The 24,272-nt window shown below is 36.4% G+C and overlaps 1 protein-coding gene across 3 annotated transcripts in view; it reads left to right on the plus strand.

Annotated features, from left to right (window-relative positions):
• SH3D19 (SH3 domain containing 19) overlaps window positions 1–24,272 on the plus strand; it is a 205,138-nt gene that overhangs the window by 171,686 nt on the left and 9,180 nt on the right. For all 3 annotated transcript variants that reach the window (XM_074229142.1, XM_074229141.1, XM_074229143.1), the window contains 6 exons: window positions 3,116–3,196; window positions 3,373–3,513; window positions 8,183–8,255; window positions 11,578–11,708; window positions 19,253–19,311; window positions 22,667–22,878. In XM_074229142.1, coding sequence (XP_074085243.1) covers window positions 3,116–3,196; window positions 3,373–3,513; window positions 8,183–8,255; window positions 11,578–11,708; window positions 19,253–19,311; window positions 22,667–22,878 — 697 coding nt within the window. The remainder of the gene's footprint in view (window positions 1–3,115; window positions 3,197–3,372; window positions 3,514–8,182; window positions 8,256–11,577; window positions 11,709–19,252; window positions 19,312–22,666; window positions 22,879–24,272) is intronic.

The following is a 24,272-nucleotide window of genomic DNA, read 5'->3' on the forward strand; positions in this document are numbered from 1 at the left end:
ACGGCTTCATATAGTTATATGGTTAGAAAGGAGCATTTTAGTCAGATAACATTATTATGAAAATAGTTTTGACCCCAAGGATCTTCATAAAGGATATCAGGGATTCCCTGGGGTCCAAAGACTATATTTTGAGAAGCGCTGTTCTAGGTTCTACCTCTTCCCTACTCAGATTAGGTTGCACTAGATTAGACAAGAATAAAAGAATCAACTTTTTTCCATGGTGGCATTGTTTTCACTTCCACAGTAGCCATGTGATCATTGATAAAAGCATTTTACAGACAATTGTATTTTTAGTTGTAAATGTTTGACATTAAATTTGGCAATTGTTGTCACTTCCATGATAGAAATTTTTCCTCTTAGGAAAGTGAGCAGAAATTTTATTTTGAGAGCTGGTAATAATAACAGTAATATATTTACATGTCATTGTAAAATTTAAAACCTTTTTTCTTACAACATTATAAATCAGTATTTATTGATATTTTAAAAAGCAATAATTTCCTCAAGTTGGCACTGCCTTTCTTGCTAGATAATAATCTTCATTGGTTGTGGTTGTTGTTTCAATCATTTTCAGTCATGCCCAACTCCATGACCTTATTTGGGGTTTTCTTGGTAGAGTTGCTGGAGTAGTTTGCCTTTTTCTTCTCCTCATTTTACACAGATGAGGAACTGAGGCAAATAGCGTTAAATGACTTGCCTAGGGTCACACAGCTAGTAAGTGTTTAAGTTCATATTTGAATTCAGAAAGATGAGTCTTCCTGCACTAGGGCCAGCACTCTCTCCACCATGCTACCTAGATGCCCATAGGTTGTTGTGGGACAGAAAATTCATTCAATAGTATCTTTTTAATAGATAGGAAACTTAGGTTGAGTAATTTGTCCAAATGTTTACTAAGTCAAAAATCTGTCCTTGAAAAGAGATCTTTATATTCTAAGACTAGCTTTCTTTCCATTCTATCATACTACCAAAAACTGGCAGTGACTTTAATTGTTGTTTTTAGCAGTGCATAATTTTTCATATAAGTAGTTTTTTAATGAAAATAATATTAATTACTTACTGTAATTTCCCTACTTTTTCTAGCCCTTGTCACCTGATCTAAGCTGGAAGAATCATATTCTTATCCATAAGAACCATCATTATCAGGCATGAGATAGAAATAAAATGACCATATTTTCAGAAACAAAAATTGGGTCATCATTTGACAAAGGAGATTGCTTTTACAAAGATTTGACCAAAGGGTGCTTTTATTTTCTTGAAAACAAAACAGTCCCAGAAAAATATAGACTGCTGTGGTTACCATATTCATAACCCATTTGCCAAGCTAGAGAAAGGAAGATTCATTTATTATGTTAGTTCTATATTTTAGACAATTAAGAGAAATTTGTGAGTACAAAATGGTGCTGGCTTTATGGTAGTAGGTTTCATTACTTTATTCATTATCAATTGCTAATGCTTTCCATAGTATACTGGATGGAAGACTAGCTTTTTAGGGTCAAGAAGATCTAGTTTCAGGTTTGACACCTACTAGCCATGTGTGCAAGTCACTTAATTCCTCAGGGCACTAAGTCTCTCCCAAAATAAAAGCTCAAAATGTTCTGTTGATCTATATGAATGGAGGCAATTCTTTCTAATGAAATCAGGTCCAGATTTTTTTTTAAATCTTTCTAAATTATATTTTTTTTCTAATAAATTTCTAGTCCTGATCCACCATTATTATCAGCCACAAACACTAGAATTATAGGGATATTTTGCCCGGGGTCCTAAATAGAAATCTAGGCCAAATAAGAGGATCCTCTTGAAACAAAACTGACCCAGTTTTTCCACCTCTATGGAAAATGACTATATATCTGGATCTCACTTCATAAGACCAGAATTATGACAGTGCCACACCCATGTCTTCTTTTCTTATTGTGCTAGTTTCCTGAGTTTCTTCTGGGTTTCCTCCAGTTTAAAATTAGCTTGTCTTTTCTTGAAAATCTCTTCCTGAAATTCCAATAAGTAATTCTCTAATTTAGTCCTGTTGCCACATAATTTATACATATCATTGGGAATCAGGTCAAGGAAATAGACTATTTGATCAGACCATGGCTAGTGTAAGGAGTTGGCAAAGGAACATTTAAATTCAGTCTAGACACAGATCAGGATATGTGAAGAACATAGGTAGTAATGTAGAACAGGTAGGAGCATGAAGCGCAATAGGTATTTGACCTCAGGAAGAGTCAGACTGGAGAGAACATGGTTTAAGGCCATCAGGAGACAGAAAGGGTCCATTGTATCTGAGAAAGCTTCAAGTAGAAGTAGTACAGAACCTTGGATAGCTCTGGGAGTGGGGAGAGTCATTCTCGAAGTATCTGAGTTTAAACTGAATTCTTTTATTCTCAGAATTCCCTATGTTCCCAATTAGTTCTGCTCTGGACCTGAAATTCTACAGTTCTGGTGAATTCATTTCAGTACCTACTAAATACAAAGGCATTTTGCTAGGATTGGAAATGCAAAAGCCAAAATACTTATTCCCTCCCTTTAAGGAGTTTATTTTTTATTTGACTGGTTATTGCAGACCTCACCATTTATATAGGTTCCGTTCTTATAGGACTAGAGAATCTTCTTCGTAATGGTTGGAGCTTTCGTGTTCCATATCCATAGGAAAATACATATATTAAGTATTTCTTATATACTTAACCATGTACTAGTCCCTGAAAAAGAGAGATGAAGATAGAAGAAAGATGAAAAAAGACATGGTCTAAGCCTGGTAAGAAATCCAGGCCATAAGACAACCACATCATCTGGCCTCTTTGAGGATTCCATAGGTATCTCCATATCCAGGCTACTTAGAGGGACATTTATCCTGCTTTTCATTCAGTAACTCATTCTATGGGAGATCCTGACTCCTGTGCCAGAAGAGGCTCAGATTTGGACAGAGAATCTGATCCTTGATGAAGGGTGAATTACCCCATATGCATCATAGCCAAAAAGGCAATATTACAAAAAAAGCTAAAGAGAGAATTCATCTAAAGTAAGCTATATTTTGAGTATACAAAAGAAATCCCCCAAAAATCTGCATTTTATTTGATGGAGCTTATTTGATCATGAATAACCCTTTCCTTGGCTTCTCTTTAAGCTACCTGTGCTTCATGGAGTTGCCAATGAAATTGCCAATGAAGACACTGTATCTCAAAATCCTGGAGAGCTCTCTTGTAAGGTACAGTGATGTTCTTACCTTTTACCAATTAATGTAAAAAATTCACTGACTCCTATCACACTGCTCTTGCATGTTATTAAACGCTTCAGGCTCTGAAGATTAAAATTTGGGAGAGAGGTGTGTCATAATGTTTTATGCACTAATAATTGCATCTGAGAATGTGTTACACCTTACAGCGTGAAGAGGTGCTAGTGCTGCTGAATCAAACTGAAGACAGTAACTTGCAATGCCAAAAGGAAGAGGAAATGGGCAGAGTTCACCTGTCACAGATGAAGATTATCACCCCACTTGATGATCAGCTTAAAAGCAGACCAAAAGTAAGAAATTAATTTGGAACAATACCGTACATCACATATAGTTGTTACATTTAATGGAATTATTAATTATATTTTAGCTTCCATTTTTATTAGCACATTTATAGAACAGAAAAATAAATTACAGTAGCATTTTATTCCATTTCAAGAATAAATCACTTACAGGAAGCTTATAGCTTATCCTCTTCACCTTGGTTGCATAGACTTTGTATCAAAGACATTTCATGTTGTGGTGACTTGTAGCAACCTCAAAATGGAGTCATTAATTTGCAATTGTAAAAAAGTGCTTTTTTGAAATTGTGTAAACATGCTTAAGAAAATGACAGTAATTTGATAGCAGTCAGAACAGATGATGACAAAAAGAGCCAAATTCACCTTCTTCCCTTCAGAGATTAAAACTTTGAATGGCTATAATCTCAATGACTTTAGCTCCTGAAATAATATAACTGAGTCCCACCCCCAAAGCAGCCAATCCTAGTTGGAATCTAACAAATCAGGGAACCCCAGAGAGTAGCATCTTGGTAATGAAGGCCATTTGTAAAGTAGCACGAATGTCCTTGAGATGTCTGCTAAATGTCTAGTTAAGAAGCTGTTTCATAAGCTTGCTAATTAAATAAATATCTATTCCTACTGAGTGGGGAGGATCCAAACAAATCTAAACTAACTGTTCCAATTACAGGGAACATGGTTAGTGACAAAGTAGTCTCATCTGAAAGCAGTAATGTTTAATTTCTTTTTACTCTTGAAGCAATGCAAAGATAATGCAACTTGTATTATTTCACAGAGGTTAAAATGTTGAGTCCCCTTGGAATACATGAAGCATTTAATGTAAATTGAAAAGCAGTTCTTTGGCTCTTTAATGCTGGCTGACTTGTTTCCCTAAGTCTACGAGCATAGAAGGTGTTTGAGGGCAGGAGCCAGGTCAGTCTTGCCTTTTTATCCCAGGAGCTAGCACAGTACCTTGTTTATTATAGACATATTTAAAAACTGGTTCTGATGGGTAGCTAACAGAGCAGTGACCCTGGAGTCAAGAGGACTTAAGTTCAAATCCAGCCTGAGACACTTCTAGGTGTGTGATCCTGGACAAGTCACTTAACTCTCCATTCCTAGGTTTCCTCATCTATAAAATGAACTAGAAGAGGAAATGGCAAATGACACCAGTATCTTTGTCAAGAAAACCCTGCAAAAGATCACTTAGAGTCAGATACAACTGAAAATAGCTCAACAAGATAAAGAAGAGGTTGGACCTGAGGACCTCTGAGGTTCCTTATTGCCTTAGATTCATGATTTTATGATTATAAATAACAAAGAAGTCACTGATCTGAATTGGTGGAGGGAATTTCCACACTAGGAGCTCCTGGACCAGTGATTTAACACATCTGGACCCTCACTCAAGGGGTAAAAAAAATCATATATCTTAAAGAAAAAAAGTCAAAGCAGTCGCAATAAAGCAAATACAAGCAAAATTGATTGCATTTCGTTCTAGTTTTATGGACTTCTCTTATGTTAATATAGTTCCAGTGATGGGCACATAGTAGGTGCTTATTGAATAGATTTCTTCAGAGGAATGAATCTTAAAAATAATGTGTTGTTTTGAAGCAGATTACTGTTAGAAGACAAAAAGCTCTGGATTTCATTGAAAATAGAGGAAATTTATCTTTGATCCTGTCACTTCTCTATTTTGACATATGATCATTTGGTCATAACATCTGTTGTTCCACTCTGAGAGCACAAATGAGTATAACAGTGGAAATGGTAGTGCCAAAAACTATTTTATGAGAAAAAGGGGGTAGAAATATCAAAAGAGAAATAGAGGATTTTTTTTAACAATCTTCCAAATTTTATCTTAACTTCAATTTTGCCTGACTCGTCTTGCACTTCTCAAGCTGTGATGGCAGCCAAAGATTACTGTAAAATTGGTGGTGAGGGTCCACAGGAACTCCACTCATCCAGTATCCTCAGGCAATTCAATTTTGTACATTAAGCGATTTTCCAAAAGATGAAAGCTTTTCTATTTTAAATACCTACATTATTTGGGGGGTTTTGTAGGCTTTTTGCCCAAGACTTCAGGGCTGTTTTTCTTTTGTCTCATCAGATTTAGAGCTTACCCGAGACCTCATTTTAAAGATGAGGAAAATAAGACCCAGGGATGAGACTTGACTTACATTCAGGGAGTAAGTGGCAAAGTAAAGATTGGAACTTCTCTGACGCAAATGGGGGGGGGGGGGGATAGGTCCCTTCCACTGAAATTCATTGTTTTTCTCTTCCTCCTTCATCCCTCCCTTGAATGTCCCTTCTTAATGAAGACAATAGTGGCAATCCCATCCCCAAATTTATGGTCTTTTGCTTCTTATAATCCAAGAAAAGCTAAGGATTGCTCACTTTATACATATTGTAAGTCAACAAGCTTTGGTTGAGGGTCTCTGTAGTATTCATAGTCTACTATTCTGGGTTCTTAACTGTGTTCCAGATGGTTGAGATTCAATAAGTCAGATCTGAAAAAAAGTGAGGCATCACTACACTAGAATGGCATGGTTAGCAGAAAGAGTTATTTTATCTGTTTTGGGTTTTTTGCTTTGTTTTTGTGAGTCAATGGGGTAAAGTGACTTTCCCAAGGTCATATAGCTAGAAGTGTTAAGTGTCCAAGGCCACATTTGAACTTAGAGCCTGCTGACTCCAAGACTAGTACTCTATTCACTACATCATCTTGCTGCCCCATGAAGTTACTTTAGAAAGATTTTTTCAGTGTTTTGCCTTTTTTTTTAAGGAGTGCCAGGAGTCTGTGTCCTTAAGATTTGTGAAGACTTATTTTGTTTTGATTCATTGAGGATATATTGTTCCCTGTCCTCATTCCTGTCCTGCTCTTCACCATCCATCAAAAACAGAGCTGGTCAGCATTAGCAGGGACAGTCTTATGTATAGGATCCTATTTTAAAGGCATTAAAAAATTGCCCTGCCCTAAAATACTCAAATTGTAGGTTGCCACCTTAAATTCTCACATTCTTCTCCCTTTAATTAGAGAATCCCCACTAAATATTCAAATATTATTTATTAGAAAGGTAACTTAAAAGTTGCTATTAGTCATGAACACTTGAAATTGAATCTTTAAGGGCAGCTAGGTGACGCAATGGATAGAGCGCTGGCCCTGGAGTCAGGAGTACCTGAGTTCAAATCCGGCCTCAGACACTTAATAATTACCTAGCTGTGTGGCCTTGGGCAAGCCACTGAACCCCATTGCCTTACAAAAATCTAAAAAGAAAGAAAGAAAAAGAAAGAAAGAAAGAAAGAAAGAAAGAAAGAAAGAAAGAAAGAAAGAAAGAAAGAAAGAAAGAAAGAAAGAAAGAAAGAAAGAAATTGAATCTTTAGTATCCCAAGTTTGCTAGTTACCCAGCAAAAACCTGAAAGACATGAGAAACTTTTTTCTATTATTTTAATAACCAATTATTAAATTAGGATTAAGTCTTTCTTTCTTTTTTATTTCTTCATTCAACGACTAGTCCCTGTAGGTCAGTCAGTCAGTCTCTGAAGGATTAGACTGATAGATGAGATTGCCCAAATCCTCCTAGGAACATGCTCCCACATCTTGGGAAGGTCCCCATTCAACTAAGAGACCTTATTTCTGTCTAGAGTGTCGACAGTCTAATCTATATGAATTCTAGCCCTGAAGCATTAAGCCTCTGTCATTATACCCCTCCATTAGAGTTTAGGGTGACTCAGCCCATAGCCACTCATAAACAATTGTCAGTAGGCTGAAGAAAAATAGCATTTATTGCCAAGTCCAACTTTTTTTTTCCTGCTGATAAGCAGTGAAAATTTTGGTTTCCCTCAATCCACTTACTTGAAACCAACCAATTAGTTCCAGAAAACACCTTGGGTACCCTATTTCCTTTTCCCATCTAAGCCTTGGCATTGACTTAACCATTCCAATTATGTAGGAAAGTCCAAGCCAGACAGCTGGGGCATAGCATTTGCTTCTAATCAGAAACAGTATTGAATTATCCCATAGCAAATTAACTGGAATTGACGCTTATGCTTGTTGTACTTTTGTGGCAAATCATGAGCTTCTTTCCTCATCATGAAAGTCATGGGTAGAATTCTCAGGGATTCTCATTATTCCTAGAAAATGGAGGTACCAGGTCTGAGCCTACAAGATCATTACCAATCTAAGTCCTAAGTTACTGCTTGAAATAGAAAAAGAGTCAGATGCACCATTGTGTAAAGGATAAGGACTACAGAAGATGAGGTTAAATGATCTCTCTCTGTCTGTGACTCACTATCTCTCTCTCTCTCTCTCTCTCTCTCTCTCTCTCTCTCTCTCTCTCTCTCTCTCTCTCTCTCCCTCTCCCCCCCCTCTCTCTTTCTGTGTGTGTGTGTGTCTGTCTGTCTGTCTCTCTTTCCCTCCCCTTCTCCTCCCTCTCTCCTTTCTTCTTTCCTTTCCCCTTTCCTATAATTCCCCTCATTTCTTTCTCAAATAAAATTCCCAAAAGTGAATGTGCTAATCAGTGAGAATTAGTTTACCCTCCCTTTGGCAAAGACATTCTTTCTTTCCTAGACTGATAACTATTCCCTTGTTTAACTCAGCTGTATGGGTGGCAATTAAAAAAAAACAGATCTCAAATCAAATAATAAATGGTAACTTCACTTATGATCCATTGTTTTTGCCCCTTGCAAGGATCCAGCCAATATCCAGAAGCCTGTTGACAGCAATGTCCCTCATGCGCTTGTGCTACATGATTTTCCAGCAGGTAAGGACAAAAGTCCGAGGCACTTTGGTTTAGTAGATAGAATGTTAGGCTTGCAGGCAGGGAGATGTAGGTTCAAGACTTGCTTCTGACACTTACTTGCTGTGTGATCCAGGACATGTCACTCTGTTTCACTAGGACTTATTAGTTGAGTGATAGGTGGTTGCAGTCTGCCTTGGTGAGAGAAAATTCCCACACTTTTAACATATGAACTAGTTTTTTACATTGACAAAATTTCAAGCCCTTCAAGTATGGAAACTGGAATAAAAAGCAATGTTCCAGACCATATATTTTCAAATTATTGACTTCTTGGCTATAGATAAAGAAGATTCATGTTGGTCTACTTTCTCTAAATACACAGAAGTCTGGGGCCTGGAAGGGACCTTAAGAGGTCAAAACTATGATCTGGAACATGTATTATTCACCTTTATAACTGTAAATCAAGAAAGATCACTTTCTATTATCATACAGAACTGTGAACCTGGAAGGACCACAAGAGGCTACCTTGTCCATCCCCTTTCCTTCAAGCAGAATTATATTCAAATTGTCCCCCAAAATAGATATTTAACTTTTTGTTTAACTGTTCAACAGGTGATTCCTCAAATTATTTATAAAGAATGAATACCATTTGTCAATAGGATATTGTATTAAAATTATACCCATAAGTATTGTATTGATCTAGGTTCAAATTTTGCCTCCTAAAACTTACTAGGTGGCCATGGACAAGTCACTTAACTATTTAAAGTCCTTCACAATGTGACTCCAAGTTACCTTTCCAGGCTTGTTCTGTATCACCAAACTTTACCTTCTTTCTATTCCAAGTAAAAATGGTCTACTTTTTGCTCCACATGCATTTCCCATCCTCTTTCTCCATCCCTTTGCCCAAGCTATCACCTATTCTAGAATGTTCCTCCTTCTCACCTTTGTCTGTTCAAATCTCTAGCTTCCTTTGTGGCCTTTTTTGATTTCTCCTAACTCCTAGTCATCCATCCCCAAGCCCCCAACCCAATATTACTGCATGTTTACCTGTTAGAGATTTTGTGTTTGTTTGTATGTGCACATGTTATTTCATCTAATTGAAGTGAAATTCTTTGAGGGTAGAGACTGTTCCACTTTAGTCTTTATATCACCCCCAACAAGCACAGTACCCGACATTGCTCGATTAATGATTGTTGCTTTATTTGAGCAACTGATTGACCTCTATAAAGAGGCAAGATCTGATGTGCATTGATTGTGCTACTTATTGGGTGGCAGACCCTCCTAAAGAATACAGAGATCCTGAAGAAATTTAAACAATCCTTGCCAGTGTGAGTTAAAGTGTATTATTTTTAATATATTCTATAGATTTATTAATTTGGGCGGGTCATGGGGTTCCTGGGAGGCCAGTCCTGGGCAGCTACAAGAGCCTCCTGTACAGCCCAGGTCAGATATTCTGTAGAAAGAGAACAAAGAAGGCAGCATGCCAGGGGGCCCAGGGCCATGTGCAAACTGGGAAATAGCAAGAGCTTCTTTTGCTGTTTACATTTACTCAGGTAGCTTACATTAGCTATGGAGTCAGAGGTGATGTTCTGGCACTCTGGCTACTTCTCTGAGCCTATGCCTTTGATTGTAAAGGGAATAGTAGCATATGTGTGCCACCTACCTCCCAGAACTGTTGTAAGGCTCAAATGAGATAAGTGGAAAGTAGCTTGCAAACCTTAAAGTACTTTATAAATGTCAGGTGATGATGTTTTTGTTGTTGTTAGAGGGGCAATGTGACATAAAAGTCAAGGTTCAAGTCCAAGTTTTGACAAGTCACTTAAACTCTCAATGAGTCAGACGAACTCATTAAAACTGAAAGTTGTAAAAAAGTATTTCTGAGCCACATTATTTGAAGGAATTTCCTGTAACAATTAAATCAAAAGTCCAGAGTTTGAAAAGTTATGCTTTCTAATTTAATAAATAGAATCCTGTTGGCTAAGAAAGGTGAGGGTTTTTGGACATATATATCTCTCCAGTTTCTTGTAGAAGAACAAAGTCCAAAGAATTTTAAAGGAAGTTTTTTGGAATTTTTTTTTAGTGCTTTAAAATTTTAATGTTGCTACATTGTAATTTACAAATACAATAAGCTCCTGATTATCTGCAACCCAATTATCTTCTTTGTAGAAGCTAGACTTTGTTTCAGCATGGCTTAAATTTGCTCGTTGAAAAGCTGTGTTAATCTGGTTTCTTCAATTATTTCAGATTAATATTTACCAATTATGTAACTGGATAAAAAAAAGTAAATGGATGATCGACTATAGTGATATTACTATTTTACCTGTGTAGAAAAGGTTTTAATTTTTCAGTAGTACCATTTTACCTGAAATCAGAAGAATTTGAATTCAAATTTAGCCTTTGACATTTGCTAGCTGTATGATTCTGGCAAGTCACTTAAACTATTTGCCTCAGTTTACTTAACTACAAAATGAGGATAATAGTAAAATCTACCTCCAGGGTTGTTTTGAAGATGAAATGAGACAATTTTAAAGCATTTAGCCAAGTGGGTGGCATATAGTAAGTACTAATTAGATGTTAGTTTTATATTTATTATTTACATGTTAGAAATCTGATCAGGAAAAACCAAAAAGACAGTACTGGACTCATAGGGAAAGAGAAATAACCAAAAGCCCAGTGTTATGCAGATGTCCATACAATATGAAGAAAAGTTAAGGAAGGCTTTCGTACATTAGGTGGACCCTTCTGGTGGGTTTGTAGGAAGAAATGGCCAAGAGTAAGCCCAGGACAGCTAGGATGGATGGGGCTGCCACTTGCAAAAAGTATCCACATCATTGAGATCATGAATTCGTTGGAAAGTTCTAGAGAGACCCAGGTGGACCTAGGTTCAAAAGCTGCCCCTGAGACTTGTTAGCTAAGTGACTTAAACATCTTTACATGCCATGAGCTACTTCCTAGGAACTGGTTATCTACTGAGTCTTAAATAGATCTAGACAATTTGTTTGGTTGTTCTCATTCACCTAACTTCTTCTACAATGAAATTACCGTACCAATATTTCAGTATGTATGGGTGGAAGCAAGAAATAATGAATAGGCTTTACCTTATCCGAGAAATCAGTGCATTAGGAATCCATCTGGGAGGGGAAGCTTATTTTTAGATATACTGAAAAAGTTGTGAGCTTTGGTTTTGGTTTCTGAAAAAGGCAACTTAATTGATTGTGAAGTTAAGTCATTTCATATGCAATGCAAATGGACAAAATTAAATGTTGTTCTGTGGTAGTTGTCTTTTTATTAATTGCATTTGCAACTCGGATAATTTGCTGCATATAATTGTAATTTTCTTTTACAGAGCAAGCTGATGACTTGAACCTCACTTCTGGAGAGACTGTTTATCTTCTGGAAAAAATAGATAGTGATTGGTATCGAGGAAAATGTAGAAACCAGACTGGCATATTTCCTGCTAACTATGTCAAAGTAATTGTAAGTGGTCCATTTACATTTTAATTGACCTAATATTTAGCTAAGGAAGAAGGTGGATGCCACAAGTCTGGTAGATTAAATTCAAAGGACTGAAAAGAAAGATCAGGGTTTAGCCTCTAAGGTTCAGGTTTTATTACTTCTATTGACTAATTTAGGATCTTTCAATAATATATTCCTTATTTCAGCTTATTTAACTAAAGAGAGAATGATTACTGCTCAGTGCAGTATAATGTCTAAAATTCTCAGAAGAGGTAAAACTGGTCCATCCTAAATGGTGAACTACTTTTACTCAACTAGTGATTAGCCACTTTAGGATGTATTCATTTTTTTTAAATGTTTTGCTGATTTTTAAAAAATGTAATGATAAACCCTGAATTACCTCTCTAGCTTCACTGTATCAACCCCTAAGCATGCTACAGATACCCCAAGGGGTTGATTTGGGTCTCTTCTCCAATGCTGTTGATTCAAACCTCCATTCCAATGTGGTTACTGTTAAATTACCCATGACAAACTCCTTCACATAATCAATAAACATCAATTAGCTTTTTACCTAGGGAAATTTATTTGAAAGACATAGCAAGAACAGAACTATAAACATTTCTACCCAATACCAGGGCACAGGGTGTGGGGTGGAGTGGGCCAGTACACAATCCTTCATATTACATTTATCCTTAAGGAGACTTTTTTTTACATAGCTGTGGACCTACCACATCCCAGTCCAAATGCCCCATTAGTTACTGGATGAAGTTGAATCTTCACTAACATTGGAATGAATTGCTGAAGTTGATCCTCACTACCCTGGGATATGACCTTTCAAAGCCTACAGTGTCATTGCCATCTCTAATCTCTTTGACCTAAAAACAGGAAAAATATCTACATTTTATCTATAAATCAAGGAAAAGAACAGAAGCCAAATTTCTGGAGATACCTTTCCCCTTTTTTTTTGGCAAGACAATGGGGTTAAGTGACTTGCCCAAGGTCACACAGCTAGGTAATTAAGTGTCTGAGGCAGCTTGAACTCAGGTCGTCCTGACTCCAGGGCCAGTGCTCTATCCACTGTGCCATCTAGCCACCCATACCTTTCCCTTTTCACATTATGTCTCTTCTCTCACCAGAACTCAACCAGACAGGAAAGAGTTGACTAAACAGTCAAGCCTGGACTGTCTAGTGTCAGCTCCATTGCCAGTTTAAAGGACTCTCCTTCAGCACATGGTTATCAGATTGGGTAGGGCAAGTAGATGGTGCAGTGGATAGAGCTCTGACCATGAAGTCAGGAGAATGGGAGTTCCAATCCAGTCTCAGATACTTGATGTTCACTAGCTGTGACCTGGGGCAAGTCACTTCTCACCTTTATTGTCTCACATCCAGGATCATCTCTAGTCCTCCTGGTGCATATCTGGCCACTGGATCCAGGTGGCTCTGGAGGAGAAAGTGAGGCTGGTGACTTAGCACACAGCCCCCCCTCACTTAAATCCAACCCATGTGTTTGTCACAGCATCACTTCCCTGATATCATGGTCTTCAAGAACATAAGACAAATAATCATCATCACATTGGAACCCATTACAGATAGATAACATTGGCCAAACTTTCTGCACATGTTCATAATGACCAGCCTTGTTACCCAGGCCTTCCACTGTGACCATCACTTCCCCATGTCTCTTTCCCCTTGTAAGAAAGAAATATAGCAAGACAAAGCAAACCAACACATTGACCATTTTGGACAGATGATGCCTCTCTAGTTAATTTTCCCTCTGTTGAGAGAAGGAAACATGTTAAACTGTCAGTCCTCAGAAACCAAGAGAGGTCATTAAATTGATCAAAGTCTCAGATGTGTCTATTATTTCTTCAATAAATTGAACTAAATGATAATCAATTAACTAAAAAAAGAATATTCCTTCAAAAGACTTTCCCTTTCCCAAAGTCCTTTATTTTGTTTGCAGTGTTTAGTTTTGGATTCTTTATGCACTCCCTCTTCCCCCAAATAAATAAATGAATGAATGAATGAATGAATAAATAAATAAATAAATAAATGAATGAATAAATAAATGAGCGAATAGATTTCCACAGGTAGGTGAGGTCTCTATTGATTTGTTCAATGAAATATCACTCTGCGTACTGTGAGAGTCTCACACAATAATTGCAAATTGGATAAAAGAAGATTATATTTAACCATTGAAATTTTATTAAATACTATAGCCTGTCAAAACAGCCAAAACAGGTACTATTAGAGAACTATTTGTGAAAGCTCAGGAATGTTGCGATGTCTGGGAAAAAGCCAGACAACTTATATTTATTTTCTCCTCTACCCTTATGCTTTCCTTTTAAAAAAAAAAAAAAAAAACTTGACACATTTTGTTTTGACACAACAAACACCACATCTTTCTCTCACATTACTCCCTGAACATGCACACACACACACACACACACACACACACACACACACACACACACACACACAAACACAAACACAAACACACACACCAGTCTCTGAAAACAGTCATGCAAAGCTTCCTAATGGTATGATTAGGACTGCCAGTACATGTCAGATAGCCTTTAGGATCTCTATGATTACAAGAACACAATTCATCCCTAGATAAAACTTTACTGATATTGAGAAATTCTAATAAAAATTTATAATAAACAGTTTTGATCATTAACTGCCTAGCTGGAAAAAGGAGAAAGCATTTTCCATTACTTCTATATATCATAGGGAAATGGGGAATGAAACCTCAATTTTTCAGATATAAATTAATTTAAATTCCTTGGATAATTGAAAACATGGTTATTGAAAATTGAATATTATATATTCAGACAGGTTCCCTTGGAGAAGACTAGCTACCTCCTTTGAATTAATAGTAATGATAAAAATATAATGAAGGCTAGGGAACTATGTTCCTTTATTTTTTCTTAAATTATATAAATATTTCATTTGTTTTCCAATTATATAAAATAGTAGTTTCTATTTATAATTTTTTTGCAGAGTTTCGAATTTTACAAGTTTTCATCCATCCTCCCTTCCCTCCCCTCCCCCAACAGAAGGCAATCTGATATAGTCTTTATATTTATTTCTGTGATATGCATAGATCAAAATTGAATGTGTTGAGAAGAAGCATATCCAAAGGAAGACAGAAAATATTAGAGATAGCAAAATTATGTAATTCCTAAGCCAACTTTTAGAAACTGAAAATAATAATTTTTGGTCTTCCTTTAAACTCCAGAGTTCCTTCTCTAGATACAGATAGTATTCTCTATCATGGATCCTCTTAAAATTGTCCCTGATCATTGCACTGATAAGAGTGAGCAAGTCCATCAAGGTTGATCATCACCCCATGTTGTTATTAAGGTGTACAATGTTCTTCCAGTTCTGCTCATCTCGCTCAGCATCAATTCTTGCAAATCTCTCCATGCTTTTCTGAAATCCCATTAGGGTGCTATCTTTCAAGGTGTTTAGTACAGGACTTTGTATTCACTAGGTGCTTAATAAATATTTATTGTCTGATTGAATTGAATTATTAAAGTTAGCCCACAGAATCAAAAAATTCCTGAGAAGGAAGGAAGGAAGGCTAGATGTCCTACAGTCTAACCCTCATTTTTTTTTTTATGCAAGGCAATGGGGTTAAGTGGCTTGCCCAAGGCCACACGGCTAGGTAATTATTACGTGTCTGAGGCCGGATTTGAACTCAGGTACTCCTGATTCCAAGGCCAGTGCTCTATCCACTGTGCCACCTAGCCACCCCCTAACCCTCATTTTTTGACAAACCCAAACAAGTGAAATAACTTGCTCAAATTCCCAGTTGCCTTTAGCCTTGACCTTCTCTTCTGCTCAACCACAGAAGCACATTGAAGAAGAATATCCTTACTCTACTGAAATCAGTCACACTGAATAATTAGTACCTTACATGTTTATAGGGCCTTTATAGGACCATTTATTAAATGGTGCCTACATGTCACTAACTTATACAGGGTCATATAGCTAGTAAGTGTCTGAAACAGGATTTCAACTCATGTCTTCCTGAAACAGTCCAGTGTCCTGTTCACTACAACTGCCCAAGTGCATGTATATTTAAAAAAATAATCTCCTCATAATCAGTCTTTGAAAAAAATGGTATATGTATTTTTTTATCCCCATTATACAGATGAAGAAACTGAAGGGAGGTGGTTTACCCACCTTCACATGGTTAATACAGTACAGAAAAACAATAGGAACTCAGGTTGGCTGACACCGGGTCCAGAACTCTTTCCACTATGCCCTGTGGCCTCTAGTGATGACGTAATGGTCACATGCAGCTCTTCCCCACATTCTGTGAGGTATCTCTTCCAAATATTACTATCCCCATGTCAGATGTAGAAATTGATATTCTGAGAAGTTAATGGACTTTCCTATAGTTAAATAGAGACAGAAACTAGTCTTACATCTCCTCTGAGTTCAGTACCTTATAAGTTACAATTACATGTGAATCCCAGGTTTTCAAGTAAAATTTTCTTAAGGATTCATTTGTTCATTATTAGCTATATCTCTTCAATGGACAAATAGCCTCTCCTTTTTAAGGTCAGTTTACAAAACAAGACAGTAATTATGTCAATGGAACCCATTCTGGGCAGCTTTCTTTATTTTACACACTTTTAGAATTCTATAATGAATCATGTAAGGTATTAGTTACTTAAACTGAAACCCTAAATCATTTTTAGGGGGCAGTTCATTCGGCCACTAGATAGCCAATTGTAATATGGCAACCTAACACTAATAGATAATATTTTTGTTGTTGTTGAGTTGTTTTAGTTGTGTCTGACTCTTCATGACCCCATTTGGAGTTTTCTTAGCAAAGGAACTGAAATGGTTTGCCAGCTGATTTTATTGATGAGGAAACTGAAGCTTAGGTGACTTACCCAGAGTCACACAGCTCAGAAGTGTCTGAGATCAGATGTGAACTCAGGAAGATGAGTTTTCCTAACTTCAGGCCTGGCACTTTATCTACCTACTGTCCATCAGCTTCCCTAGTAGACAATAAAAATACTCTCAAAAGGAAAAAGGAAAAAATCTTCCAGACTTACAAATGGGAGTCAGAGAACTCCCCAAGTTTGAGGAGTGGACTTGGAAGTCCAACAGCTTACTAATGGCAGTGGAAACAAACCTAAACTCAGATCCTTTTTTTGATACTTCTCAGCTATGGAGGGGGAAGGGAGGACAACAGGGTTCAGTTCTCCCCTCCTGTCTTTTTCACAGGGTTGAAGTGCTTTTGTAACCCAGAAGTACTGTAGAAATGTGAGAGGCTATAAAATGCTTCAAATTATCTCAGGACCACCTAGTATTGTTATCCCACTGCAATGCACAGAATCCCATGCAGCTGGTGACCCTTCCTCCCCAAACATTTTTTAGCTAAAATCATTGTTTGCATTCAAATATACTTCTAATTGCAAAATGATCATCAGAGGAAAATTGGGGGTAATATTGTGGAAAATTACTTTTTTGGCAAATTTTAATTGATACTTCTGTTGTGTTGAACATATGTATTTTTACTTGTATTTTTAATATAAAAATAGGGAAATCCACAAGCCTTTTTTTAAGTTACATAAACAAAGCCCCTAATTAGTCTGTGCAAAACACAGGATCCAAAAGCTGAAAAGCACCACCAAGAGCCACACCAGAGATCACAGCAGATCCTTAAGCTACAGCAATATTGACCATTTATAGTGAGTCTTCAGAGCCCTCTAAGCTTCTGTAACTGAAACATTCCTCTGATATGGCACATCTACTATCATCTAAGTCTTCGTGAAATTCAAGAAAACCAAAAAACATAAAGAATAAACATAATAAGGATCAGTTATTAAGCTTCTTGCAGGCTAATTATACCTATCTGATTCAATTGATTTTGCTTTGGGGAGGTAAATGGAGTTAATTTGGGGAATAAATGGGGACTTGCACAAAGTCACACAGCTCAGAAGTGTCTTGAGGCTACACTTGAACTCTGATCCTCCTGACTTCAAGACCAGAGCTCTATCCACTATGTCACCTAATTGCCACTATTCAATTAAATTGAACATTTATTGACAGCCTAGTTTGTGCAATTCCATGATGTCCTCTGCCAAGTCTAGACTCAAAAATAAAATAGTCTCTGTCCTTAGGGAGGTTACATTCTTTTGAGAAGTATACAAAGAACAATAAGAAATGATCTAGAGAGGCAAAATAAAGAAAACTTTACTGCTTCCTTGGCCTGTGCCCTTTAATATAAATTGCACCCTATGCTCCCTGCATTGAATATCAGTTTGACAGACCAAAATTTCTAGCTGGATCATTGATTAGTCAACTCAATCCATCCACAAATTGATTTCAAAGTCTCATAGACCCAATTTTTTTCTTATTTGTCCTTATTTTTCTTTTAGCATAGGACCAACATTTGGGAATTTATGTCATCAGTCTTTACATTAAGTGTTACCCAGGGAAGAAAATAGATGTATAGTAAACTTTGAGCATCCCAGAGATGAGATGGTCCTTAAATCACTAAGTGAACAAAGCCTTGACTGATTATCCATTAATGTTTCATTAGCAAAGAAAACTTCAGACTTCTAGCAGTAATGAAGTTGTAAGCCACTTCAGGTGAATTCATATGCAGTTAGGAATCTCTCTTTTAAATACCTGAAAACAGCAATAATAGCACCTCCCACCTTCCAAGTCTTCTCTCCAGGAGGAGCATCCTGATTTCAGTCAGTCCTCAAATAACATGATCTAGTGCCATCTTGCTTGTTCTCCTGTGGATATTCTCACTAGTATCTTTTCTAAACAGTGACACTCAGAAATGACACATCAGTCTAGATATAGCCTGAGTAGATGTGTTTGCTGTAGAACTGGAAAAAGTATCACTTGATTTTACCCATTATCCACTGATCGGGTTCAGTCTGACAAGATATTCGTTACGAGACAAAGGTGACTAGAGATCTAGAACATGAAAGAGTTCTCTGAGGCAACCCACTTGACTGTTCTCAACAAAATAAGGTTTATAGCAATAAGGAATTTCCTGCAACTAGTATGTATTTGAAGTGCTTCGATTGTATGCTAAATTGTTGAATTTGAGGGGGTTTTTTAGTCTTTTTTTCTTTGATAGAAATTATCATTTAATAGAAAGCCAGAAATATAGGTTAATTTGAACACAATAAACCTATTAATACCAACTATCCATTTCTATTTTTTCCCTAAAAAAAAAATAACCCTTTTAATAACACCACCAGCAGTTCTTATAGAATTAAAAGCACAGAATCTGGGGCAGCTAGGGGGCGTAGTGGATAAAGCACCGGCCCTGGAGTCAGGAGTACCTGGGTTCAAATCCAGTCTCAGACACTTAATAATTACCTAGCTGTGTGGACTTGGGCAAGCCACTTAACCCCGTTTGCCTTGCAAAAACCTAAAAAAAAAAAAAAAAAAAAAAAAAAAAACAGAATCTGCTTGAAAAGAAGGATTTTCTTAGCTCTTAACTTCAATATTTATAGACATTTCCATGGTCAAATCTGAAGATATATAACTTGTTCTGTTGATTTTGTCTTTGCTAGATTGATGTTCCTGAAGGAGGGAATAGGAAAAAAGGATCCATTTCATCCCACTGTGTTACGTGAGTTATATAATATAATTACTTCCGAGAGAAGGTGAAAGCTAGGAGAGGACTTCAAGTTATTAAGCTTGGGCTTCTTCAAACAATCATTTGAATAGTCATTGTGACTTTTAATTATGAAGAAAACTTGCTTAAATTTTATTATTATTTTATTATTAATATTATAATAGAAATAAGAAACATATAAATTCAAATATTTTTCCATAAGTATAAAGGACAGGAACTGATTCATTTGGTCGAGCTTCAATTAATTGATTTTGATGGATCTGTATGGTTTCATTTATCATCTTGATTTTGAGATGTTAGAATACTTGAATTTTAGAGAACATATTTTGGAAATCATTATATAGATGAGACAACTGTAGTCCAAAGTTTCAGTAAATGGTCAAAGGTATAAAGCTGGATCATAGAATCATAGATATAGAAACTGGAAGAGTTTCTATTTTGAAATTTTATTGATGCCTTTTTTAAATACTAGAATCCTTTCCCAGTACGCTCTGCATCCATTTCACCAAATCCTTCCCTTGTAATAATGAAAATTTCATCAAAACCCAACATTATAGTGGTCCCATCTGATAATATACCCACTTCATCTTAAGATTAGGGAACTGAGATTTAGAGAAGTTTATTTTTATGATCTTAGAAAGAATGCCTCACCTTTTTTTTAAATTTATTTTTATTAAAGATATTATGTGAGTTTTACAATTTTCCCCCCAATCTTACTTCCCTCGCCCCACCCCTCCCACTGAAAGCACTCTGTCAGTCTTTACTTTGTTTCCATGTTGTACAATGATCCAAATTGAGTGTGATGAGAGAGAAATCTTATCCTTAAGTCTAAGAAATAACAAGATCCAATAATAAGATATCTTTTTTTTTTCTTTCTAAATTAAAGGGAATAGTCCTTGAACTTTGTTCAAACTCCACAGCTCCTTATCTGGATACAGCTGGCACTCTCCTTTGCAGACAGCCCAAAATTGTTCCTGATTGTTGCACTGATGAATGACCAAATCCTTCAAGGTTGAACATCACTCCCATGTTGCTGTTAGGTTGTGCAGTGTTTTTCTGGTTCTGCTCATCTCGTTCAACATCAGTTCATGCAAATCCCTCCAGGCTTCTGTGAATTCCCATCCCTCCTGGTTTCTAATAGAACAATAGTGTTCCATGACATACATATACCACAGTTTGCTAAGCCATGTCCCCATTTGAAGGACCTTTACTTGATTTCAAATTCTTTGCCACCACAAACAGGGCTGCTATAAATATTTTTGTACAAGTGATGTTTTTACCATTTTTCATGATCTTTTCAGGGTATTGCTGGGTCAAAGGTATGCTCATTTTTGTTGCCCTTTGGGTAGTTCCAAATTTCTCTCCAGAAAGGTTGGATGAGTTCACAGCTTCACCAACAGTGTAATAGTGTCCCAGATATCCCACAACCTTTCCGACAATGATCATTTTCCTTTCTGGTCATATTTCGCCTCACCTTTCTAGGCCTCAATTTCCCTGCCTGTAAAATGTGTGTGTTGCTAGATCATAGGACCATAGGATTTAGAAGTAGAGATGATCTTAGAAGTATTGCAATACAGTCTCCTATTACATTTAAAGAAATTAAAGTTCAGGGAGATTGTAATAATAATCTCTAAGGTTTTTTCCCTTTCTCTAAATCCTGTGATATCATTCCTTTTATAGAAAACTTTAAAACTTGTAAGAAGTGTGACTCCCACAAAAATTTCTGAAGTTTTTGCAAATATGTTGAAAGTAGTTTATTTTTCTAATTAGAAATTAAAACAATGGGGGGAAATTCTTTTATCACAGGGATGACTTTCTTGGTGTCATTGTACCTTTTTTGTGAATTTATGTCTTATATAGTCTAGTAAAATGACTAAGTTGGATTCAGTATCTGTTGAAGGCAATAAATCTGACTTTGAATAGGTCAGACATAAGGCGCTGTTCCCTGAGGGTTTAAGAAAATAAATGCAGAGACTGCCACAAATAATAAATATTTTGATATCAAATATTTAGTTGTGATTTCAGATTTGTTGGGCTTTGGATAGTAAGGGGGTTGAAGTAGCATTCATTGAGGATGCAGGTTAAACTTAAAATTATGCCCTGGCAATTGACCCATGACCTAAATAAATAAGGATTTGATAGGAGCCATGTCCAACCTCTTTCTCTTACTTCAGGCAGTTTCTTTACCTGGTTCATATTGTAATTAGAACTTCTTTCTAAAGCCAATGTTAGGTAAGTGTAAGCTTTTGATTTTAAGGTATAAGGACCTAAGAAGAATGGGGATTGTTTTTGTCTTCTTATTTTCTTTTGAGTCAAGACTACCTCATTTAGAAATAAACAAAACCTCAATCCACTTTTTTTTTGGAAAGCAAGCATTTGAAAAGGACAGAACTGCTATTGTTCCGTTATAAGACTAAAGGATCCAAGTTTGTTGTGTAAGGTTCTTGCATGTCTTCTTCATGATGACTGGGTCTCTTATTTTAACTCTCAGTCCTTGTCTTCTCACAATTAGCCTAGTCTGTATTCAATGTCCTTAGAATGGCCATGACCTCAGCTGAGCTATTGGTCTCCTCTGCTCTTTATCCTGAGGATACCAGGAAGGCATGATGGTGATATGTTATAATAAATACTGTATTTCAAACCAGATATTTTCTGTTCAAACCCCTGTTCTCTGGTTAAAATCTGTAGAATCTGTTAAATGAGAAGGTCAGACTAGATGACCTCAAAGTTCTCCTCCAGGCTTAAATCTTTATTCTATAGCATACTATATAGTCCAAAAGATTATATAATGGATGGCAGATATGTCCAGGGGTATGACCACATGAATTAATTATATTCCATAAACTTAGTTTGTGACCATGAGCATATCATTTATTCTAAACAAGTGAGGTGAACTGAAATGTCAAAGACCCTTGGAAGAGATGGCTTATTTTTCAGGCATTTTTATAGCTTTGGTTTCTTGATAAAGAGGAAGAACATTATAATGGAGAAGCGGGGTCAGTCTTGAAGTCAAAAAGACATGGTTCACATCTTTTCTTTTGACCTGTACTGGTTGTGCGACCATGGCCTAATCACTTAACCTCATAGGGATCTAGACTACTTTCTAAAACTACAAGTTATCAGTGAATTTCAAATCTCGTTGGAGGATATTTCCTATACCAGTACAATGACAGCTCTGGAAAAATGAATCATGTTATATTTTATTACATTTTAAAATTATATTTTATCCAACACAGCCCCTAGAATGTAGCAGACCCTGAGAGAATACATGCTGAAAAAATGATTTTATTGAAGTATTTTGAGTTAGATTCACTTCAGATTTACATATAGATTTTTTTTCTTTGTTCAGAGGTCCCAGATGCATGGCTCGGTTTGAATATATAGGAGACCAAAAGGATGAGTTAAGTTTCTCAGAAGGAGAAATGATTCTCCTTAAAGAATATGTCAATGATGAATGGGCCCGAGGAGAAAGGAACGGCAAAATAGGAATTTTCCCACTTAATTTTGTTGAAATCATCGAGGATCTCTCTGACCAGAGCATAAATGTGGCTGCAATTTCAAGTGAGTATCAAAAATATTTTGTTTGGAGTAAGTCATGCAAGGGCATGCGAAGAATGACAAAATATGATGATAAGCCAAATATGAAGATACTCCTCAAGTTTGCATGAAGAAAATGGGAAGAATGGGGTTATAAGTGAATGAAAGAACAATCTTAAGTGTATTTCTGTACGGGACATTATGTTACAAAAGCGAGTGTGAATGACAAAAAAGAAAGGCCAGTAATATGGTTAGAGTGAGGAATAACTCATGAACCCTATGTGCTCATTTGGTATCTTTGTTATGCCATGAGAAATAAGGAAAGGTTCATGGAATATTAGATGGGGAATTTAGGAGAGGCCAAAGAACATATACATGTGTGTGTGTGTGTGTGTGTATTTTATATATATATATATATCATAGACTTTATATACATATATACATAAAATCTATGCATGTAAACACACACACATTAAAGACAACATTCCATAGTGAACCAATGGCTAGCCTTGTAGACAGGAAGAACTGGGTTTCTGCCCAATGCTTGTTATCAGGGTATTATTGGACTAGTGACTTAGCCTTTCAGTTTCTCCCCAGGTAAATCTCTTAAGGGTAAATTACCAGGGAGATCCTGATCTTATGATAAGTGAAGGGAGTTTCTTACACTGATAAAATCATCAGACCACCCACCCTCCCAACACCTACTCCAACTTAAAAAACAGAGCATTGGACTTGAAGTATATAAACCCTGGGTTCAAATCTGTGCTTGGATGTTTACTAGTCATATGGTCTTAGACAGGAAGCTTCTTTAACCATCTATTTCTTCTTCTTAATTCTCTTAGTATTATTTTTTAATTGAAAATAGTAAGCCTTCGTCTTCATTTAAACTCCACAGTTCCTTCTCTGGATATGGATCCATCACGAGTCTTTGAAAATTGTCTTTAGATTATTATATTGCTGAAATGAATAAATCCATCATGATTGATCATTACCCCATGTTGTTGTTAATGTATATAATATTCCTCTGGTTCTGCTCTTTTCACTCAGCATCATTTCATGTAAGTCTTTTCAAGTTTTTCTGAAATCCCAATCTTCATGATTTCTTATAGAATAATAATATTCTATCACATACATAAACCACAATTTGTTCAGCCATCCCCTTAATTTCCAATTCTTTGGCAGTATAAAAAAGAGCTCATTGTATTATTTTGAGAAAAATACTGCATGAACTGTAAAGAATTAAGTAAATATGTTAATATTGTTTGTTTCAAAGAAAATTATTGTATTTGTCTTTAGAAATTATGCCAAATACTACTCCAAAGGACTGTAAAACTGAGCATTCTCTTTGATACAACAATATGGCTGCTAGTATATAGCCCAAAGACATACTCCAAAAAAGCGAGGGGTGTGGGGGTGAA

The sequence above is a fragment of the Macrotis lagotis genome, chromosome 3 (assembly GCF_037893015.1).
Source record: "Macrotis lagotis isolate mMagLag1 chromosome 3, bilby.v1.9.chrom.fasta, whole genome shotgun sequence".
NCBI classification, from domain to species: Eukaryota; Metazoa; Chordata; class Mammalia; order Peramelemorphia; family Peramelidae; genus Macrotis; species Macrotis lagotis.